The 20,128-nt window shown below is 43.7% G+C and overlaps 1 protein-coding gene across 6 annotated transcripts in view; it reads right to left on the minus strand.

Annotated features, from left to right (window-relative positions):
- Positions 1–20,128, minus strand: part of LOC136833799 (protein unc-13 homolog 4B-like) — a 251,818-nt gene that overhangs the window by 36,626 nt on the left and 195,064 nt on the right. For 5 of the 6 annotated variants that reach the window (XM_067096060.1, XM_067096059.1, XM_067096058.1 and 2 more), the window contains 4 exons: positions 8,361–8,558; positions 7,912–8,023; positions 6,447–6,592; positions 3,947–4,185 (listed from right to left, as the gene is read on the minus strand). In XM_067096060.1, the coding sequence (XP_066952161.1) occupies positions 3,947–4,185; positions 6,447–6,592; positions 7,912–8,023; positions 8,361–8,558 (695 nt within the window). The remainder of the gene's footprint in view (positions 1–3,946; positions 4,186–6,446; positions 6,593–7,911; positions 8,024–8,360; positions 8,559–20,128) is intronic. The other variant, XM_067096064.1, reaches the window with a different exon arrangement.

Raw genomic sequence — 20,128 nt, forward strand, 5'->3', positions numbered from 1 at the left:
GCAGCGATCCGGCGCCGGGGTAGAGCAGATCTCTCCACTTCTTCAAGTCGAGGACATAAGGCTTCCCCGACGGAACGTTTCTCCCAAACCCAGCCACCCAGGCGCGGAGGACTCAAGAGACTCCTTCTTGGAGGACTCGTCCGCCTGAAAGAAGGGGGTAAATCAAAGGGAGGCTAGAAAATACTGAAATAAAATAAAAACACAAAATATCGCAATATAAGCAAACTGATAAAAACGTAACATGAACGGTGGAAAGGCAAACAGCTTACCGACTTCGTCCTGGATGCACCGCACAGAGCGAAAGCAAACCTCACAGCCCTCCGGGTGCCAAACATCAGGTCATCCAACCGGACCGCACAGCCAGTGTGGGTCCGACACACCACATGCCCATAGGGTTGTTGGAGAGTGGCGGTGCACCCGGCTCCTCACAGCGAACAGTCTGTAAGTGTAAAACAGTAAATGAACCTACCACTCTAAGAAACTTAAACTAAGCAGGCAAGGGTATTTCAATTAACCACCGGAGTGCTCGGCGGAATGAAAAACCCCTCGTCAGAGACGGGCCACTAAAAATAAATTAAAATTAAGTGGCATGATAAAAAAACCCCGACTGCCGGAATACTCCGGCGGAACGAGAAGAGCGAGATCAACAGGACCTTCACCACAAGGGATGCCAACAAGACGGCGGAACCCAAGGGTGAAATCACCGGACTCTCAATCAAAATAATAAATAAATACATAATAAGGGTGAGGCGAAAAAATAAATCAATGTATATCTGACGGCGGTGTCACTCCGCCAGTAAAATAAACACACATAAATATAAATAGGGAAAATATATGGTATATATATAAGATGGTAACATAATCGGTTAACAAAAATATACAAATCTACTTCCCCGAGTCAGTCCCACCCTCTCTCCGGGAATCTCTGGTCCCTATCGCCAGAGAAACCAAAGAAGGGTGAGGCTGTCAAACACCACGATCCACATAAGGCAGATGTAGGCGCCAGTCAACCCAACTAAAGCATCTCGAACGCCGGAGCGAACATGGAACAAGGCCGAGAAGGAAACCCTGAGAATGTTCGAAACCTGCTCAATCCTAGGAGAGTGGGTAAACGAAACATCAAGCCAAGCAACAAGTCACCTGGAACCAGCCCTGGGAGGGAGCGAATCCCTCCACCAGGAAAGATCCACAACTCGGAGTGGAAGTCGGACACCTAGCATCACCCGCAGAAGATGACAAGAGCTGGACCCAAGACAGGGTAGAGGGGGAGGGTTGGTGGGGTAGAGAAGGGAGTAGGCCAGAGCAGAGGAAAACAGGAGACTGGGGAAGAAGCTCACCTGCTCAACTGCATGATATGCCACGCAAAAAATCATACCAGCCTACACCTAAGGAGGGAAAGGAGGGAAAACGACTAAGACCTCTCCTACTCTCACCTATACAACATAGACGTAGCCATGGCCCAAAAAAAAAAATGGGAAGGAGAAGGAAAGGGGGGGGAAGGAAACAACAGGAGAGAAATTTCCCGTGTCGAAGACCAGCCAGGGCCGAATGAGAGGGGGAAAAAGCTAACACGCCTGGAGGAGACACACCCAACGAAAAACTCTACCCCTTCGTAAAAGAAGGGGAAGACAAAGGGTCTCACTCTGCCACCCAAACAACGGACAGAGGAAGGCACACAACAGAAACTCCCTCAACCTGCTGGTCCACCCCACTGCCTAACCTAACTCAGGGAAGGGAGAGCTGGAGGTCAAAGGGGCAATAAAGCCTAACATACACTGAAAGGCAAGGGGGATGATTAACAATCAAATAAAACACCATATGTATAAAATAAATAAAATAAAATAAAAAAGAATACTTGTGTTCGTGCATAGCCTAACCGAGGAGGCAGACAGGATGAGCCTGACGCCCCCACGGAACAAGGCAACAATTCTATAATTGACAGCATGATGTCGAGCACCAGCAAAATAATAATAATAATAAAATTATAATTATAAGCTAAACTGACCAAGAGGAAACATCCTGGGAGAAACCTAAGCGGGAATATAACAGGAACCCGATGAGGGAACCCAAATGAGGGTCAGATCAAAAACATTAAAAAAAAACCAATAAAACCCAGCCCAGAAAACCACCAGGATGAGATCCTAGGGGAAAAAGATAAGGCAATATAACGACAAGGAAAACCCAAACAGAACAAGCTGGGTGGGTAAACCTCATGGACAACATGGCTGGCTGGGGGACGCCGTGGCGTCATAACAAAATCCACATATAATTAATAAATACGGGCTGAAGCAGCCAACAAATCATAAGAAACCCCCACAATAAGATGGTACTTAACTTGGAGATGGTAAAGCTGCTCGAAGACATGATGCAAAAGAAAAAAACACCAAAAACACAAGCACAAAAAAAAACAGCAGCGTCAAAATCAAGTGCTAGAAATGGAATGAGTTCAGATGGCGCTGGAGTCGCCGAATGGCGGGCTGGTGAGCGTGGGGCTGGAACGGCCCCCGCTCTTCCCGGGATTTTGACATGGGGATGTCTATCGAGTGTGGCTCTGTGGTTGTGATTCCTTCACTCACCCTTGGTTATACCGACGTCTTCCTTGAAGATGCTCGATCTGGGGTAATAACTCAGCATTCCTGAAAGCTTTTTTCTCTGGTATATTTAGCAATATTTATACCTAGAAATTCGTGTCAGAATGGAATTTCACCGGGTGACACGGGGCTGAGCTCAGAAAATCGAATCTCGACACTACTTCTGGAACGAATTAGCGTCGAGAACCAAGGTTCTACTGTATTTGTTTGCCAATTCATGTCGTTATCGTTACTGTGCCTATTTTGAATCTGTCCCTCAGTGATCATGTCGTATGGTGTCTAACTGTTCATTTATTAATGTTAATTTGTTAAGTTTCCCAATCAACCACTGTAAATTGTTATAAATTCTATGGCGACCTTCCACCTAAATTATAACTCAGGAAAATTCTGAGGTAAGTCTTCATTAAAATCCCCTTTATGTTTACAAACTGGACTCCCATGCACTTCGTGGCAAGCATCAATTATAATTTTGTTGAGATTGTTGATCTAGTATTACCAGCCCAGGACCCTGTAACATATATATATATATATATATATATATATATATATATATATATATATATATATATATATGTTTTGCAAAAATATATGTTTTGTTTATATAAATATATTATTCAGACAGAACAAAAAGTTTATATAAATTATCACTCCTTTTAAATGATATTATATTATATGGTTGTAATATAGATCTTTACATATATGTTAGTTAAATAACATGCATTTCCACTGTGTTTTTTCATCTCAAACTATGTATATGTATTAAAATATATTATATTTCTTTGATAAAATCAGTTTTCAAAGTTTTAGGTTCACTTTATATATATTTTATTATATTTCTTTCAGACAAAAATTTATATTATGCTGCTAAATTAACTAGATGATTAAAAATAAATTTATCAAACAATTATGTTTAATTATATTTCTTTAAAAAAAATGAACATTTTCCGTAAATTAGTTTCTATTAACTTTCCTGCCTAAAAATTTTGAAAAATAAAATGAGACGTTTTTTGCATTGGCCAGGTGAATCGTGTGCACCCCATTTTATGTTATGACAATTATAATAATGAAGATAATTTGCAATCATAACTGCTGGTATTAATTAGTCCTCTTAAACCTTGACACTTGCACAGTTACCAGCAATAAAAAAAAATATGATTTCTTCTCAATTACTCCCTTAACTTTAGCCATAACAGTCAACAGTTTCGAAGCCCAACATTAAATAAGAGCACGAGCTCGGGAACAGGTGCAAATGAACTTGGCACAGGTGTCCTCTGTCCCTCTCTGAGGAAGAGAGCAGCGTGAAGGAGCACTGACTCTGCCACTCATCCATATGAGGAAATATATACTGTACTTACACTTCACAGCTTTCTTCGAAGACTGGCGACTGCTGCTTTTTCTGGGTTTTTGTCCTCCATTTCATGTCTGGAAACCAGTCGGAAGGAACCACTTTAGCCTGAACATAAGTGTCAGGGACCTTCGCGGGACTTTTCCTACATGCTGGAGGACTGTGAACATTTTCGTTGTCCTTTCGTTCAGTTACGTTTCTGGCCATGATGACCTCGGAATGGAGTTTCCCGCTCTCCGTGAAATAAACCTGTAAAACACAAGTCAGGAAGTAGCTGTATACATCATGCTATTTTCATATTGTGATTCTGACCTCGGTAACCATAAAAACTTTACAGTTATTTAGTAATATACACACTTTCCTGCGCCCATAGTATTCAAGGTATTACCAAAAACGAAAAAGTTAAAAAAACACAATGTTCTGAGACTCTTCTAACCTGTGAAGCATACGGTTACAGATTACTTATCATTTTTTTCGTCAGATCTGTTGCAATAACACATCAAAATCCAAAGAGCAATTTCAAGTGTTCACAGGGATTAGTTACGCATACATAAAAATATCATGTGGGATACACTTTATCTACAAAATTAAAGTCATGATAATGTTATCCAAGGAGGGGAAACAGATGTTGGTATCCATATCATATTTTCTGTATGAAAACATGGATGAAAAAGATTCTTTTGTCATTATCATCATTTTTTCAACCCCAGAAACTTGGTTGAGTCTTCGACAATGTCGAGTTGCAGCCCCCCGCTGGAAAGGCTATTCTGATCTCTCTCTCTCTCTCTCTAAAAAGATGATCTCTTCTCTCTCTCTCTCTCAATGGGGTTTTGTGGATGAATCACACCCTTAATCAGACATATAATTATAGTTGTATTTTGGGGATTCACTTTTCTCTTATGTGATGTTTGCCACCTCCTTGAAACAGTCACAGTGTGTCCAAGCAGATGCGAGTATGAAGGAGGCCCAAGTACGTTCTGGTCAGATGTTTGGTGAATGTTGACAAATGGAGAGCTAGTCTCGCCTTGCAACTTGGAGTGAAGGAGAGTGGTTCAGAGGAGTGACATGACATAGGCATGTCATAAGAAAGGAGTAACACCTCAAAAATAAATTTCAAAGGAGTGACAACCATCCAACCAATATTTAAAATATGTTAACAACTCAGTGGTTCTAGTTTTTTAATTGAAATCTTAATAATTAAGTATTTCATATGATTTTTGGTTACTTTGTCACTTCATCCTTGTCTGTCCAATAAATGTTACACCATTAATACAGTATTTATGTCACTCTTTTGTCAGGTCACTCCTTCATTGACAATCCCATGAAGCTTATGTCCTTAAAAGTTTGCTCGATTTTGCTCGGTTACCTCAGGCACTCGTGAGGTGCTGCTGTCGACAGAGTGCTGACCTTTTTCAAGGAGGTTTTCTCGTTTTTCCTCAGCTTTATAAATCTATGGCCTTGGCTTATGTAATATCATTAATGGGACATTTGTTATTGTAGCAGACGGACCAACACCAATTCTCACAGAGGCCTATTCTGAGCAAGTGCTGTTCTTGAGTGGAGAGAGAGAGAGAGATAGAGTAATGAGGATTTAAATTTTTGTTATGCATTGTGAAAAGGAACTGTTGGGGTTTTAATATCTGATAAAATTATGAAGATGCCCTGCGTCCACACACAGTCTATAATGTGGAAATTCGCTACCTACAGTTTCAAACTTCTGGAGCGATGATAACTGCTCTTTTTATATTAGAAACGTTGTAACCATCAACCTGTTTTTAAGTGATCATCACTTTTGAAAATTGTTTGTTAACACAAACAGTGAAAGCATCGAGGTGTGAAGCGATTGATCATAATTTCAATGTTGAATGCAGTTTTTACATATAAAGTGGATGTTTATATTATTTAAAATAAACTTAATATTCTTTTTCTTTGCTGCAAAAAAGGTTGATAGAAATAAAATTTGAAATTCGCAAAGCTTACATACAACAATGGATATAATGGTAAATTTTAAAGATTATTTAATACTGAGGGAAAGACCTTCTCGATAAAAAAGTAACAATAAGAAATATATGAAAGTTAAGCAATTGGTCCTTTACCTGACTCACTTCGCTTAATGTCGGTCTTTCATTCAACTGCAACAAATAACTTTTCTCATACTTCTAAAATACTTGTCCTATTTTCATAAAGCTAATCATATAGCCAATTCACTTCTCCTCTTTCTATCATAATAGACATGTAAAACCCTTGAGAATAACATTTGCACAAAATCGCAAATTAATGGATTCCATAAACACCTGGAGCCAAGCACCCTCAAAAATAATAACTTGCACAGATGTATGGCTTCAAGGTTCCAGTTCCAACTATGAACAGATTAAAAGCATAACAAAAGCAATATCGAACCAGACAGGGTACCACCAAAACAATATAATTACTATGGTATAAAAGCAGACCTACTTTTCATGGCACCTGACGGCAATTTACGACGCAACATTACTGAACGTTGAACTTACATGAACTACGAGCTCTGGTGTATTATGTCTCTGCTGGTCTTCCTGTTTCTTCAGCTGTTCCTCATACCTTTCCCGGTAATAGCTGGCTATCAAGGATTCAGTGCCCATTTTCAAATTGATGAGATCAGTCTTCAGCGCTTGGTACTCTGAGGGACAATTATTGACATTATTACCTGCAGTGATGACAACTCTCTCTTACTAATCCCAGGTATGGTCCACGAATACTTTGAAGGTTTCATTAATTTAATAAGCTGTAAGAAATAAGTAAAATGTGATATAAAATCCTGACAGACCATTCATATTTCCCAATTAACTTCCTGTCCAAAGAGATATTAAGTGGCTGGACTATCTCATTCAGTATCTAAACAAATTCTGTCCTTATCCATCTTCTTTGTTTTAGGAAACATTGTCTCTTTTATCTTGCTCAACTGAAGGCTACAAATGTTGAAATTTTCTTTAAAAATCAAGTATAAGAACATATTCATTATAGAAATGGAGTATAAGAACAAATTCATTATAAAATGAAGTATAAGAACATATTCATTACAGAAATGAAGTACAAAAACATATTCTATAAAGTGAAGTATAAGAACATATTCATTATAAAATGAAGTAAAAGAACATATTCATTATAGAAATGAAGTATAAAAACATTCATTATAGAAATGAAGTATAAAAACATAGAATAAAATGAAGTATAAGAACATATTCATTATAAAATGAAGTATAAGAACATATTCATAATAAAATGAAGTATAAGAACATATTCATTATAGAAATGAAGTAATAAGAACATATTCATTATAGAAATTAAGTATAAAAACATATTCATAATAGAATGAAGTATAAGAACATATTATAAAATGAAGTATAAGAACATATTCATTATATAAATGAAGTATAAGAACATATTCATTATATAAATGAAGTATAAGAACATATTCATTATAAAATGAAGTATAAGAACATATTCATTATAGAAATGAAGTATAAGAACATATTCATTATAGAAATGAAGTATAAAGACATATTCATTATAAAATGAAGTATAAGAACATATTCATGATAAAATGATGTATAAGAACATATTCATTGACAAACATCAAGAAATCGACTTCAAGGACCCACTGACATTTGTCATTTCTCCTTTTCCTCCATCCTTATAATTTTACCATATCTAATCATTCTAATTTGTCTAATTTTTCAATGATCGTAGAAAAGCATCTCCTTTGAAAGCCATTTTCATGACCGTAACAGAGAAGGGTTTCAGAAAAATACTTAGGAAGCAAACCAGTAAAATATTTGAGTTAATAATAAACGAGTGAAACAACCCTTCAAATGACTGCCAAAAATCAGCACTGCCTATCAACAGATAAAGAAACCTAAGGAGGTAGAGGGGGTTCAAAACTGGTCATCCTCTTGAGAACTCGAGCCACCTAAACAAATAGCTCGACGACCGTCCTACCTGCAGTGTGTGCAACTTGAGGGTCAAGGCCACTTCGATCAGCGGGGGTGAGGAAATGCCAGGTTTTATCCAGGATCTTATGCACGCTGTTGAAATATTCTGGCTTTCGCTTCTGTAAAAGTCAATATATGGTGGCCGTTAAATGAAATGAAAGTCCATTACTCTTGCTACATGAATATAATTTACAAAAATTGATACAAAGCAGGTACTTAGGATGGTAAAAATATATACACATATTTTGCTCAAATTTCTCACAGCTATATCCACACCAGGCTTACAATCACACTTCGCAAAACTTGTTTATGATTGACAAATATCTAAAAAATATCTGATTTGGCGTCCTCACGTCACAAGCACTGACACAATGTCACTGAATTAAAAAATATTGCTTGTGCTTTTAATATTAGCATTGATATTGGGCAAGAAAGCAACCCCCCAGATTCCCTTACCTCTGCCTTTTCCTTTATTATTTCCAAGAAAATGAAGATGATGGAATTCCATATTTGAAGCAATACTCGTTGCAGATTGACTTCGTTCAAATGCCTCTTCAAATGACAGAGGTCTCCGTCCAGGCAGTCACACAACAATGGAACCTCGCTAGAAGTGTCACAGGAGGTAAGGATGGCATTCCTTAGGGTTGGCTTTAACTGAAGGGAAAAGAGAACAGGTTCAGGTGAGACAGCTGGGTTAGATTAACAATGAAATTTATCGTACTAATAAGCTAATAGTTCTTGGCTAGGTTTTTTTTATCACAATATGCAATAATAGAAAAAAATTATCTGAGACATAAATGAAAATTTTCATAGAGGGGGTGTCGAATTTTTTAGTCGCCAAGAAATAGCGGATGGGGTAGAGGCTTCCAATGAAGCAAAAGGCTTCCTTAGTTTAGACAAAGGGGATATCAGACAGCGTTGCCGGAATCATCACTTTTTGAACTGTAGGAACCTGGGACGATCTTAAGGATTTGTTGAGAGCGTCATATGGAACAGCTGGAGCGGAGGATGCAGTTCGAGACCTCGGATCTCTTTTCAAGGTCCGTAAAGGCCATGATATCCTGGTCACATTTATTGCCAGATGTTTTGATGCTATGAGGGATTTTTCGAAGAAGTTGAGAAATGCTGGTTGAGTGAATGGAGACTATTACGATAGACAATCTTGAGAAACTATTGCAATATGCGTGGATCCTGAATGACATTCCTGATGCTATCGTAAATAGTTTTGACAAGGAGATAGAAAGGGGGTTGGACGAAAATTTACTTTTCTCTCAAATTCGTAAGCACATGTTGAAATGCCCTACAGTAGTTAGCTCCTTTTTGGACGGGATGCTGAAATCTTCTGGGGCTGTTCTGGAGCATCATACACAGAGTAATTCTGATTCCACAATTATGAGGTTATGTGCCTGCGAGTTCAGGATCTCAGGGGTGTTATAACTGTAACATGCATGGCCATACTAAGAAGTTTTTTAGCGTGAAATATTGTGCCGCTTGCAAGTCTGCATATCAAGATTGGCAGCTTTGCCCACTTCTTAAACAGAACAAGTCTAGAAGCACGCCTCAGAGTGCTGGTCTGGCAGGTAGAACTCCTCGAGGGGGTTTTCGGGAGCCTCTAGGGGCCGACAAAGTTTTTGGAGGACAGAGCAGCAGAAGGGGAAGAGATAAAAAGAGGTTGTTTCTTGTGATATAAGACTTCTGGGTAAGCCCTCAGAGCCGAAGCCAGTGGTAAAAGGGTCTTCGTATGGGGCTGATGTGAATATCTTTATAAATATAGGCGTCTCTATTAATTTGATGAATTAAGAGTTGTTCCAGTCGATATTTTCCAATCGTTCTTTGAGGCCTGCTAAAGAGACAGTATGTGATGTGCAAGCAAATAGGTTTCGTATAGTTCCTCGTTGGACAAGTCGGTAGAGTTTTCAGCTAGCACTCTGCTAGTCCCGAGTTCGAGTCTTCGGCCAGCCAATGAAGAATTAGAGGAATTTATTTCTGGTGATAGAAATTCATTTCTCAGTATAATGTGGTTCGTTCAAATGACATTTTTCCCGTTAACAAAGTAACCACATTGGTTCTTAGCCATGTAAAATAAGTCAAATCCTTCGGGCCAGCCCTAGGATAGCTGCTAATCAGCTCAGTGGTCTAGTTAAACTAAGGTATACTTGACTTATGGGTTTTGGGCTTAAAAAAAAAGTTAAGTATATCTTAGTTTAACCAGACCATTGAGCTGGTTAACAGCTCTCCTAGGGCTGGCCCGAAGGATTAGACTTATTTTTACATGGCTAAGAACCAACTGGTTACCTAGCAATGGGACCTACAGCTTATAAAAGGGATTTTGACAAAGGAAAAATCTATTTCTGAGGGAGGCCCCATGTCACCCGGTGAAATTCCATACTAACACGAATTTCTAGGTATAAAAATTGCTAAATATACCAGAGAAAAAAGCTTTCAGGAATGCTGGAGTTACTATCCCCCAGATCGAGCATCTTCTATATTGAAGACGTCGGTATAACCAAGGGTGAGTGAAAGAATCACAACCACAGAGCCACACTCGATAGACATCCCCATGTCAAAACCCCCGGGAAGAGCGGGGAGCCGTACCAGCTCCCACGCTCACCCGCCCACCAAGCGGCGACTCCAGCGCCATCTGAACTCATTCCAGACTAGCACCACCCCCAGGCTTGGCATGTGCAAGTAGGGGGGGTAAACCTGCTCCTGGGAGGGTCACCGGGTGACACGGGGCCTCCCTCAGAAATAGATTTTTCCTTTGTCAAAATCCCTTTTCTGAGCTCGGCCCCGTGTCACCCGGTGAAATAGTGACAGAGAATCATGCCAAGACTGCAAAGCTACAAAGAAAACAAAAGGTGATTAGAACAAAAACACACGCTATGAAAAATAGATTTAATTATGATATCTCATCAAGGAAAAATAGATTTAATAACAGGTAAGTACGGGTGGAACAACACACACCCAACAATATAAAGACACAATGAAGAATATGTAAACTTAAGTCTAAGAGCAATACACAATGACAAAAATACAATACAATTAGGGGTGAAATGAAAGACACCCACAACATAATGGTATAAACAGGTAAATACAAACTTAAATCTAAGAACAATGAGATATATACAAAATCAGAAATTGAGGTACATGAAGCAAAATAAAAACTGCTCCAGTACTTCTATCTTAATCTAAATTCACAGCATATCAAAATCCAATCACCAAGACAAACAATAACCAGGGTAATTCTAGCATCGATTATGAGGAGCAAGGCAGTGAGGCATGATTGATCCAGAAAGGCAGGCAGAGAAATAAATGAGGCAGGTGGGCGGGGGGAAGGAAAAGGATTAAGGACAATTAAGGTGGGGGAATGACACTCCCCACAGCCACTGTAGAAAATTTCAGGGCTTCAAGTGATTTTAAATAGTGGCGTTTAAACACTAGAGGTGATTTCCATCCCGTATACTTGGTAAGTTCAGCAAAATCCATATTATGAAAATAATTAGTAGAGGTAGCTACCGCACGGATATCATGAACCTTTGGGACTGAATCCGGGTTGGCTTGTTTAATAAAATACAGAATTTGCTGTCTTATAGCGTTCAACAAAAGTTCCACCTTTTTCCCTGATAAAAGAGGACCCGACTTACACTGTGGAGTTCTTTGTAGATAAGACTTTAAGGTATATACTGGACATAAGGATTGGTCCTGAGGAAGAGGCACCACCTTCCAGGGGACCACCTGTCCTGAGGGTCTTCATTTTTAGCTAGGAACCTATGATCAGGGAAAGGAGGACTTCTCCGGACGGGAGGAAATCAACATGATCATCACCTCTAGCGAGAGCCGATAGCTCTGAAATTCTGGCACCTGAAGCTAAGCTAATCAGAAACAAGGTTTTCCTTAACAGATCCAGATAAGAGCATTGTGAGTTATCAGTATCAGCGGCTAATTTCAGAACATCGTTGAGGAACCAGGTAACAGAATGTGGGCATGTTACCGGCCTCAAACGGGCGCATGCTCTAGGGATGGAGGAAAAGTATGAATCTGTAAGGTCGATTTTGAAACCATACAAAAATACCTTCTTTAAGGCTGATTTAGCTGTAGTAATAGTGGCCGGGGCAAGGCCTTTTTCAAACAATGATCTAAAGAAAGTAACCGCTAGGTTAGTAGTCATAGTTTGAGCTTCAGATGCCTTCAAAAAGGATGCTAATTTTTTGACTGCTGAATCATACTGTCTGAGAGTAGAATCTCTCTTATCAGATTCTAGAAACAGAGTGTTGACGGGGTCAATATTTGCTCCCTTTTTTGCAGCAAACTTTATAAAGTCCATAAAACCAGGGCATTCTGAATTCTTAAGGAAGCTGACACAGTCTTGGTTTGTACTACTTGGGTCAGTCTGGGTTTGGGTATCTGATGACACCGCAACTTGAGCTCCTGGAGCAGAGGGAACCAGTTGCTCTTCGGCCAATAGGGAGCTATCAGAGCTAGTTGGCCCTTGAATGACCTGAGTTTGTGCAGTACTTTCAACAACATGTTTATTGGGGGAAATAAGTAGATCCTCTCCCAATTGTTCCAGTCTATGGTCATCGCATCCGTGGCAAAGGCCTGGGGGTCCAGGTTGGGAGCCACATAACAGGGAAGCTTGTGATTGCTCTCCGTAGCGAACAGATCCACTTGGAGTCCCGGAACCCGGCGGCAAATCCAATTGAACGATTCCCCGTCCAGAGACCACTCCGTCTCCAACGGAGTAGTCCTGGACAGGGAGTCCGCCACCACGTTCCGCACTCCCGCTAGGTGGGTGGCTGACAGATGCCAGCCGTGCTTGTTCGCCAGGGAGAAGATAGCTACCATCACCTGGTTTACGCGACCTGATTTGGAGCCGCCCCTGTTGATGCAATGAACTACCACGGCGCTGTCCAACACCAGCCTGATGTGAATCTGGCCGGCGGGGCGGAGTTTCTTGAGAGTTAGAAACACTGCCATAGCTTCCAAGGTGTTTATATGAAACTGTTGAAACATTGTAGACCATGTCCCTTGAACTTTTGGTTTGGTGAGTACCCTCCCAGCCGCTTAATGAAGCGTCTGTGTGGATTACCAAGGCCGGAGGGGGAAATTGGAGTGGGACTGACTTTGACAGGCCACTGGCTGTGGACCATGGTTGAAGCCTTGTCTTCAAGATTCGCGGGATTGAAGAGACTCTGTCTCTGAGCCTGACATTGGCTCGTCTCCACCACACTCTGTTTATATCTTTTAACTTCGCTTTTAAGAGCAGGTCCGTCACTGAGGCAAACTGAAGGGAGCCGAGAATTCTCTCTTGAGACCAGCGGGATGCTGCTTTGTCCTTCAAAAATTTTCTGGTAGCGGTGGCTATTTCCTTCCGCTTGGACGGCGGAAGGGATAGCCTGTACGAGGACAGGTCCCACTGGAGACCCAGCCACTGAAACCGGGACTCCGGGGACAGGCGGGACTTCTCCCTGTTCAACCGAAAGCCTAACGACTCCAGGAACTTGATCACTATGGCTGTAGCCTTCCGGCACTCCTGTACTGTTGGAGCCCAGATTATCCAATCGTCCAGGTAAGCCGCCAGGGAGATCCCCCAGGACCGTAGTTGCTGAACGACTGTTTCCGCCAGTTTCGTAAAAATCCTGGGGGCTATATTGAGTCCGAAAGGCATGACCCTGAAGGAGTAGGCTTGTTTCCCGAGTCTGAAACCCAGGAAGGGAGAGAAGCTCCGCGCAACCGGGACGTGATAGTAAGCGTCTGAAAGATCGATAGAGGTGGTGACGGCTCCACGCGGCAGTAGAGTCCGTACTTGAGCCACCGTAAGCATGCGAAACTTGTCGCATCTTATGTAGCGATTTAGACGCGACAGATCTAGAATCACTCTTTGCTGATCGGAATCTTTCTTTGGAACAGTGAACAACCTGCCTTGAAATTTGAGGTGCCTTACTTCCTTTATTGCTCTCTTGTTGAGAAGCTCCATCACAAAATCCTGTAGGGCTTTGGAGGGGGGTTGGTAAAATCTGGTCAGGGGAGGGGGATCCTTGATCCAGCTCCAACCCAGACCCTTGGACACAATGCTGTGTGCCCAAGGACTGAAGGACCACTGGTCTCTGAACCAGTAAAGGCGACCACCTACCTGACTGGTCTCAGTGGGAGGAAGTGGGTTTGTTTCCTCTACCACGGCCTGATTTTCCCCTGGAGGCCGATCCAGCTTTGCCTCTGTATGGGGCTCGACCTCTGCCCCCCCTTGCGCTTCTATTAAGGCCGTGAAAGACCCCACGGCCCTCATAGGTGGGATTGTACGCCGGAGAGGAGACGTACGATGGTGCAGCAAAGGATTGGGCTGGTTGAACCAGCACATACTGTTGGGGTTGAGCCTTGGAGGTGGAGGGTTGGCCCACCGCCGAGACTGGGACAGCCTGAACCACTGTTTGGTGTTGAGGCCTCCTGTGCCTCCTGAAACGTTTCCCAGACTTACCCTGGGAGCTGCCAGATTCGGGGGTCTTCCGTTTGAAGGCGGAGATACCCCAACGGGAGCGTAGGCTTTGGTTGGCCCTGGTAGCCTTGCTCAGGACGCGGGAGACTTCGTCCTCTGGGAAGAGATTAACCCCCCAGATGGAACTCTTCATGAGCTTGTTAGGCTCATGACGAATGGTGGCATCCGCGAAGATGAATTTGCGGCACTCCAACTTTGCCACCATGAAGTCATACAGGTCTGACTGAAACCCTGCTAACAGGGATTTAGCCAGAACCTGAAACAGAGGCTCCTCTGCACAGGAGACGGCGACCGCTTCTGTCAAGCACAAGGAGTTCAAGGACCGGCTTAGCCTACACCGTGCCTCAAACTCCGCCTTCAGGAGAGCTTCCGGGAGTTTAGGAAGCTGTTCGCTGAATTGGGAGGACGCGCAGAAAGCGTCCAATTTACCCACCGTAAATGTGGACGGGGCGTCCTTCCAGAACTCCTCACCTCCCGGGAATACCAGGGATGTGGAGTCCGTCTCCCTCAGCTGAGGCAAGGGTTTGCCATCGAAGCAAGCCTGAGCCGTTGCCAAAGCAACTTTGTTCAGGCAGGGAGTGGGCAACTTATCACCCAGAGAAAACATGGTGTAGTTGCCCTTGAAGGGAGTCAATTTTGTGTTCTCTGCCTGCCACTCCGTAAGAGTGCGCAACAGAGCAGACTGGGCATGGTCCCTAGGGAAGATCACCGTCTCCTTAGGGACCTTGTCTGAGCGTATCCAGGCTTCCTCCGTCAGCCTAACGAAGCCTGGGTAAGGGGGCAAGAGATAAGGAGGGAAGAACTCCAATTCCTCCAGACGCCTCATGCCCAGACCCTCGATGGTCAAAGTGTCTTCGTGACGAATGGCACGAAGAGCAAAACGCCACGGGTTCCCTACATCGAAAGGAGGGAGGTCAGCGGTGTCAGGGATCTCAGTGTGCGGAGGCGGCTCCGCCGGAGCGAGCCATATCCGCCAGCAGAGTCTCCTGACTGTGAAGTCTTTCCGTAATTTTGGAAAGCTTCGCCTCCACCTCCGAAGAGATGCGTTCCAGCAACATCCCTGCAAACGCCTCAGGGTCAAAGGCAGGCTGGCGAGGAGGGCTGGGTTTGGGTGCCCTCTTACTCGCTCCTTTGCCCGAGGTGCTCGGTTTGCTCCCGGAGGCCACAGGTTCCGCAACCTTGGCCTTCGACGGGGGAAGGGAGATGCCTTACGGGAAGACGAGGACTTATAGCCCTTCGCCTTCCACAACGTCTTCAATTTCAACTTGGGGACAGCAGATGGAGCCCTGTCCCCCAAGATGGAAGACTTGGTGAATCCTGAAAAGGAAGACACAGAGGAAGATGGGGAATCAAAAAGGGGGCCCGCCCCACTGCCTCACTTACCTCGCTACCTACCCCTTGGTCCGGCTCCGTATTCATCGGCTCCAGGTCCAAGTCTAAGGCGGCAACGTCTTCAGAAACCTCCGCGTACAGGTCCTCTTGAGGTGGCTGGGTCGCGGCCCGGATCTGCTCAATGATGGGTGCGGCCACATCAGCTGGTACGGCCGCAGCAATCCGGGCGCCGGGGTAAAGAAGGTCCCTCAAACCAGCGTCGAGGACATACGGCTTCCCCGACGGCACGTTCCTTCCGAACCCAGCCACCCAGGCGCAGAGAGACTCTAAGGCCTCCTTCTTGGAGGACTCGTCAGCCTAAAAGAGAGCAGGGGATCAGTTCTAACAAATTGTAACAAAAGTCATGACCTACAATATGAGCACATATCAGACTGAAAGTAGCATGAAGAACGAACGTCAAGCTTACCGACTCGTCCTGGACACCGCTGCACAGAGCGAAGCACACCTCGCAGCCGTCAGGATGCCAAACTACAAGATCGTCCATCCGGACCGCACAGCCAGCGTGGGTCCGGCACACCACATGCCCGTAGGGTTGATGGAGAGTGGCGGTGCACCCTGGCTCCTCACAACGCACAGTCTGTAAGTGTGAAAAGTACATGAACCTACCACGCTAGAAACTTAAATTAGGCAGGCACGGGTATTTTCAAACCTAGTACCGGAGTACTCCGGCGGGAAGAAAAACCCCCGTCAGAGACGGGCCTACCCAGCAAGTAACTATAGTGGTAAGCAAGCTGCTCCCCGACCACCGGAATACTCCGGCGGAATGGTAGAGCTGAGTCAACAGGGCCCTACCACAAGGGATGCCAGGGATAAAAATGGTGGAACCCAAGGGTAGGACACCGGACCCTGTAATAACAATATGTCCAACGGCGGAGTGAGCCGCCTGGAACAAAACAAGTGTATAGGCATATATAAAATACAGAGAATGGGAACGAAACTGGTTAATTCCATATACTCCGGAGTCTGGAACCACCCCCTCCGGAGATCCCAAGCCTCAACTGCTAGAGAACAATAGTAGGGTGAGGCTAACAAACATCGCAGGACCACAAGGGCCGGAGAAAGCGCCAGTCAACCCCAACTAAAGTATCTCGAACGCCAAGCGAACGCGGAAAAAGGGGAGAACCAATAACCCTAAGAATGTTCGAAACCTGCTCGATCCTAGGAGAGCGGTTAACGAGACATTGAGCCAAGCAAAAAGCCACCGGGGACTTGCCCTGGGAGGGAGCGAATCTCTCCACCAGGAAAGGGCCCCACAACTCGGAGTGAACGCCAGCTGACGTCACCCGCACGAGAAGATGACAAAGAGCTTGACTTAGGGTAGGGAGGAGGGGGGGGGTGGAAAGGGTTGGAGGGGTAAGGATGGGAGTAGGCCAAAACAGGTGAAAACAGGAGACTGGGAAGATTATTCACCCGCTCGACTGCAGACACACACCACGCCAAGTAAATTAATACCCGCAGTGGAAGAACATAGCCTACTCCGAATAAGGGGATGGAAGGGATAACGACCTAAGGCCTCAACACGCTCGCCCTACACCTAGGCGTGGCCTAGGCTAGCACCCGTACCTAGGGATAGCCTAGGCTAACAAGAGGGAATAAGGAAAGGGAGGAAGGAGGAAACAACGGGGAGAGAAATTCCTGTGCTGAAAACCAACCAGAGCTGAACGAAAGGGGAGGATGCTATGGAAGCACGGAGGAGACACACCCACAGAAAGAGCCTCTACCCCTCCATAGAAGGGGGAGGACAATGGGGTCTCACTCTACAACCCAAACAACGGCCAGTGGAAGGAACAACAACAGAAACTCTCTCTACCTGCTGAACCCCTCCTCACACCTAACCTAACTCAGGGTAAAAGGGAGAGCGGGAGGCCAAAGGAAGCAAAATACAAGCCTAACGTGACATAGGCAGGCTAGGGGAACCCCACACAACTTAACCAGTTAAAAATAAATCACCATCACTAAGAATAATATATATACACAAAACAATAATAAAAGCTTGTGCTCGTGCAAGGCGCATAGCCTAACAGAGAGGAGCGACAGGGTAAGTAAACAATAAAACTGTATCTGGCGCTCCCCCACAAACTAAATCAAAGCAATAAAAGACTGATAGCACCAGCACGTCACACTATAATAATAATGTAGCTAAGTATGTCAAAGCGGAAAACATCCTGGGGAGAAACCTAAGCGGGAAAATGACGGGAACCCAATGGAGGAACCCCGATATGCAGTTCGACAAAAATAATGCAGAGGAACACCGAAACAACCCGCCCAGGAAAACGCCACCAGGATGAATTCTAGGGGAATAATGATAAGAAATGTAAACGACAAAGAGAAGCCCCAAACAGGACAAGCTGGGTGGGCGAATCTCGCGGTCGACATGGCTGACGGGGGACGCCACGGCGTCATAACAACAACCACGAATAATATTAAGATACGGGTTGAAACAGCCAAACTTATCATAAAAACCCCACAATAAGATGGTACTTAACTTGGTGACGGTAAACTTGCTGGAAGACATGCTGATAAGCAGGAAAAACAGCCAAAAACACGAGCACAAAATAAATGATTGCACAAAAATCACGTGCTAGAAATGGAATGAGTTCAGATGGCGCTGGAGTCGCCGCTTGGTGGGCGGGTGAGCGTGGGAGCTGGTACGGCTCCCCGCTCTTCCCGGGGGTTTTGACATGGGGATGTCTATCGAGTGTGGCTCTGTGGTTGTGATTCTTTCACTCACCCTTGGTTATACCAACGTCTTCAGTATAGAAGACACTCGATCTGGGGGTAGTAACTCCAGCATTCCTGAAAGCTTTTTTCTCTGGTATATTTAGCAATTTTTATACCTAGAAATTCGTGTTAGTATGGAATTTCACCGGGTGACACAGGGCCGAGCTCAGAAATGTGTTTATCTCTTGGGGGTAGAACTTTTACAGAACCATTTTTGGTTATATGAGGGGCTGCTTTGGGGAATACATTGTTACTGGGTCATCCAGCTTGTCAGCGACACAAAATCTTGGTTCATACAGGGGTATGCGGCATAACTGTTTGAGTACCTGGTGTTTTTGTACCTTACGAGGGAATGGATATAAGTACTGCAGAGTGGATGATGATAATGGATCGGGTTACATAGGGATTTGCGGGTGGTTTCTGAACATGTTTCTGTGGGCAGGAAGTGTTATAAGGGGGTTTTGTTGGATGATGTGGTTCTTGGTCCTGGTATGGTTTCTATAGTGGAAGTTCGAGTGAAAGGTGTGCATAAACCCAGACAGGTGTGTGGATGAGTGTAGCAAAAAGCTGAAGGGGAGAGTGTGTACGGTTTCCATAAGCAATGTATCGAGTTCAGGGGATACTTGGGTGGAGTTCTTAAACTGTAATGATTCAGTTCAGAATTATCAGAAGGGTACTTATGCAGTCGATTTTGTTGACTGGGTTGAAGACGATAATTCAGTTGCTATTGTCGGGGGCATTTGTGAATTTTCAAGAGGCAGATTTACAGGCTAGGAGGGAGGTTTTTAGGGATCATTTAGCCAATGCTGGTTTTAAAGAATATATTGAGGGCGTGGAAGATGTTCTGGCTGAGTTTGCGGACATAGTGGCACTTAAAGTGGATAAGTTAGGGTTAACAAATGTGTTAGAACACAAGGTTCATGTAGAGGATAAGATTAAACCTATTTTTGTCCCTTCACTTAGGATTCCTTTTAAGATTAGAAAACAGGTAGAGCAAGAGGTTAATAAGTGGGAGGAGGAAGGCATTGTTAGGCCCAGTTCCTCGCCTTTTAATTTTCGGTTGTTGGTAGTGCCTAAGAAGGATGGTTCAATCCTGGTTTATGTGGACTTTAGGAAGCTGAACGCAAAAACCATTCCTGATCGTTACCCCGTGGCATGTTTGCCAGATTTATTTGTTGAAATTGGGGGCAAGAATATTCTTATTCTTCAATTGATCTGATGCAAGGGTACTTGCAAGTACCGCTTAGTGAGGAGAGTCGCAAGTATTTGGAGTTTTCTTTGCTGAAGGGACATTATGAGTTCACGCGGATGGAGTTTGGTTTACCAGGTAGTCCGATGACAGTTACTAGGCTAGTGAATACAGTTTTGCTTGGTTTGAAAGGGAAATCCATTTTTGTATATATGGATGACATTTTAGTTGCCAGTGTTTCTGTAGAGGAACATTTTGAGGTTCTTAGGGAAGTTTTTAGGAGGCCTGGGTTAGCAGGTTTGAAGATAAAATTAGCTAAGTGTCATTTTCTGAAAAAAGCAGATAATAAATTTGGGTCATGTCGTTTCTAAAGAGGAGGGTTAGAGTGAATGAAGATAAAGTCAGGGCAATTGTAGATTTTCCTACACC

Source organism: Macrobrachium rosenbergii, chromosome 52, assembly GCF_040412425.1.
Source record: "Macrobrachium rosenbergii isolate ZJJX-2024 chromosome 52, ASM4041242v1, whole genome shotgun sequence".
Lineage (NCBI taxonomy): Eukaryota > Metazoa > Arthropoda > Malacostraca > Decapoda > Palaemonidae > Macrobrachium > Macrobrachium rosenbergii.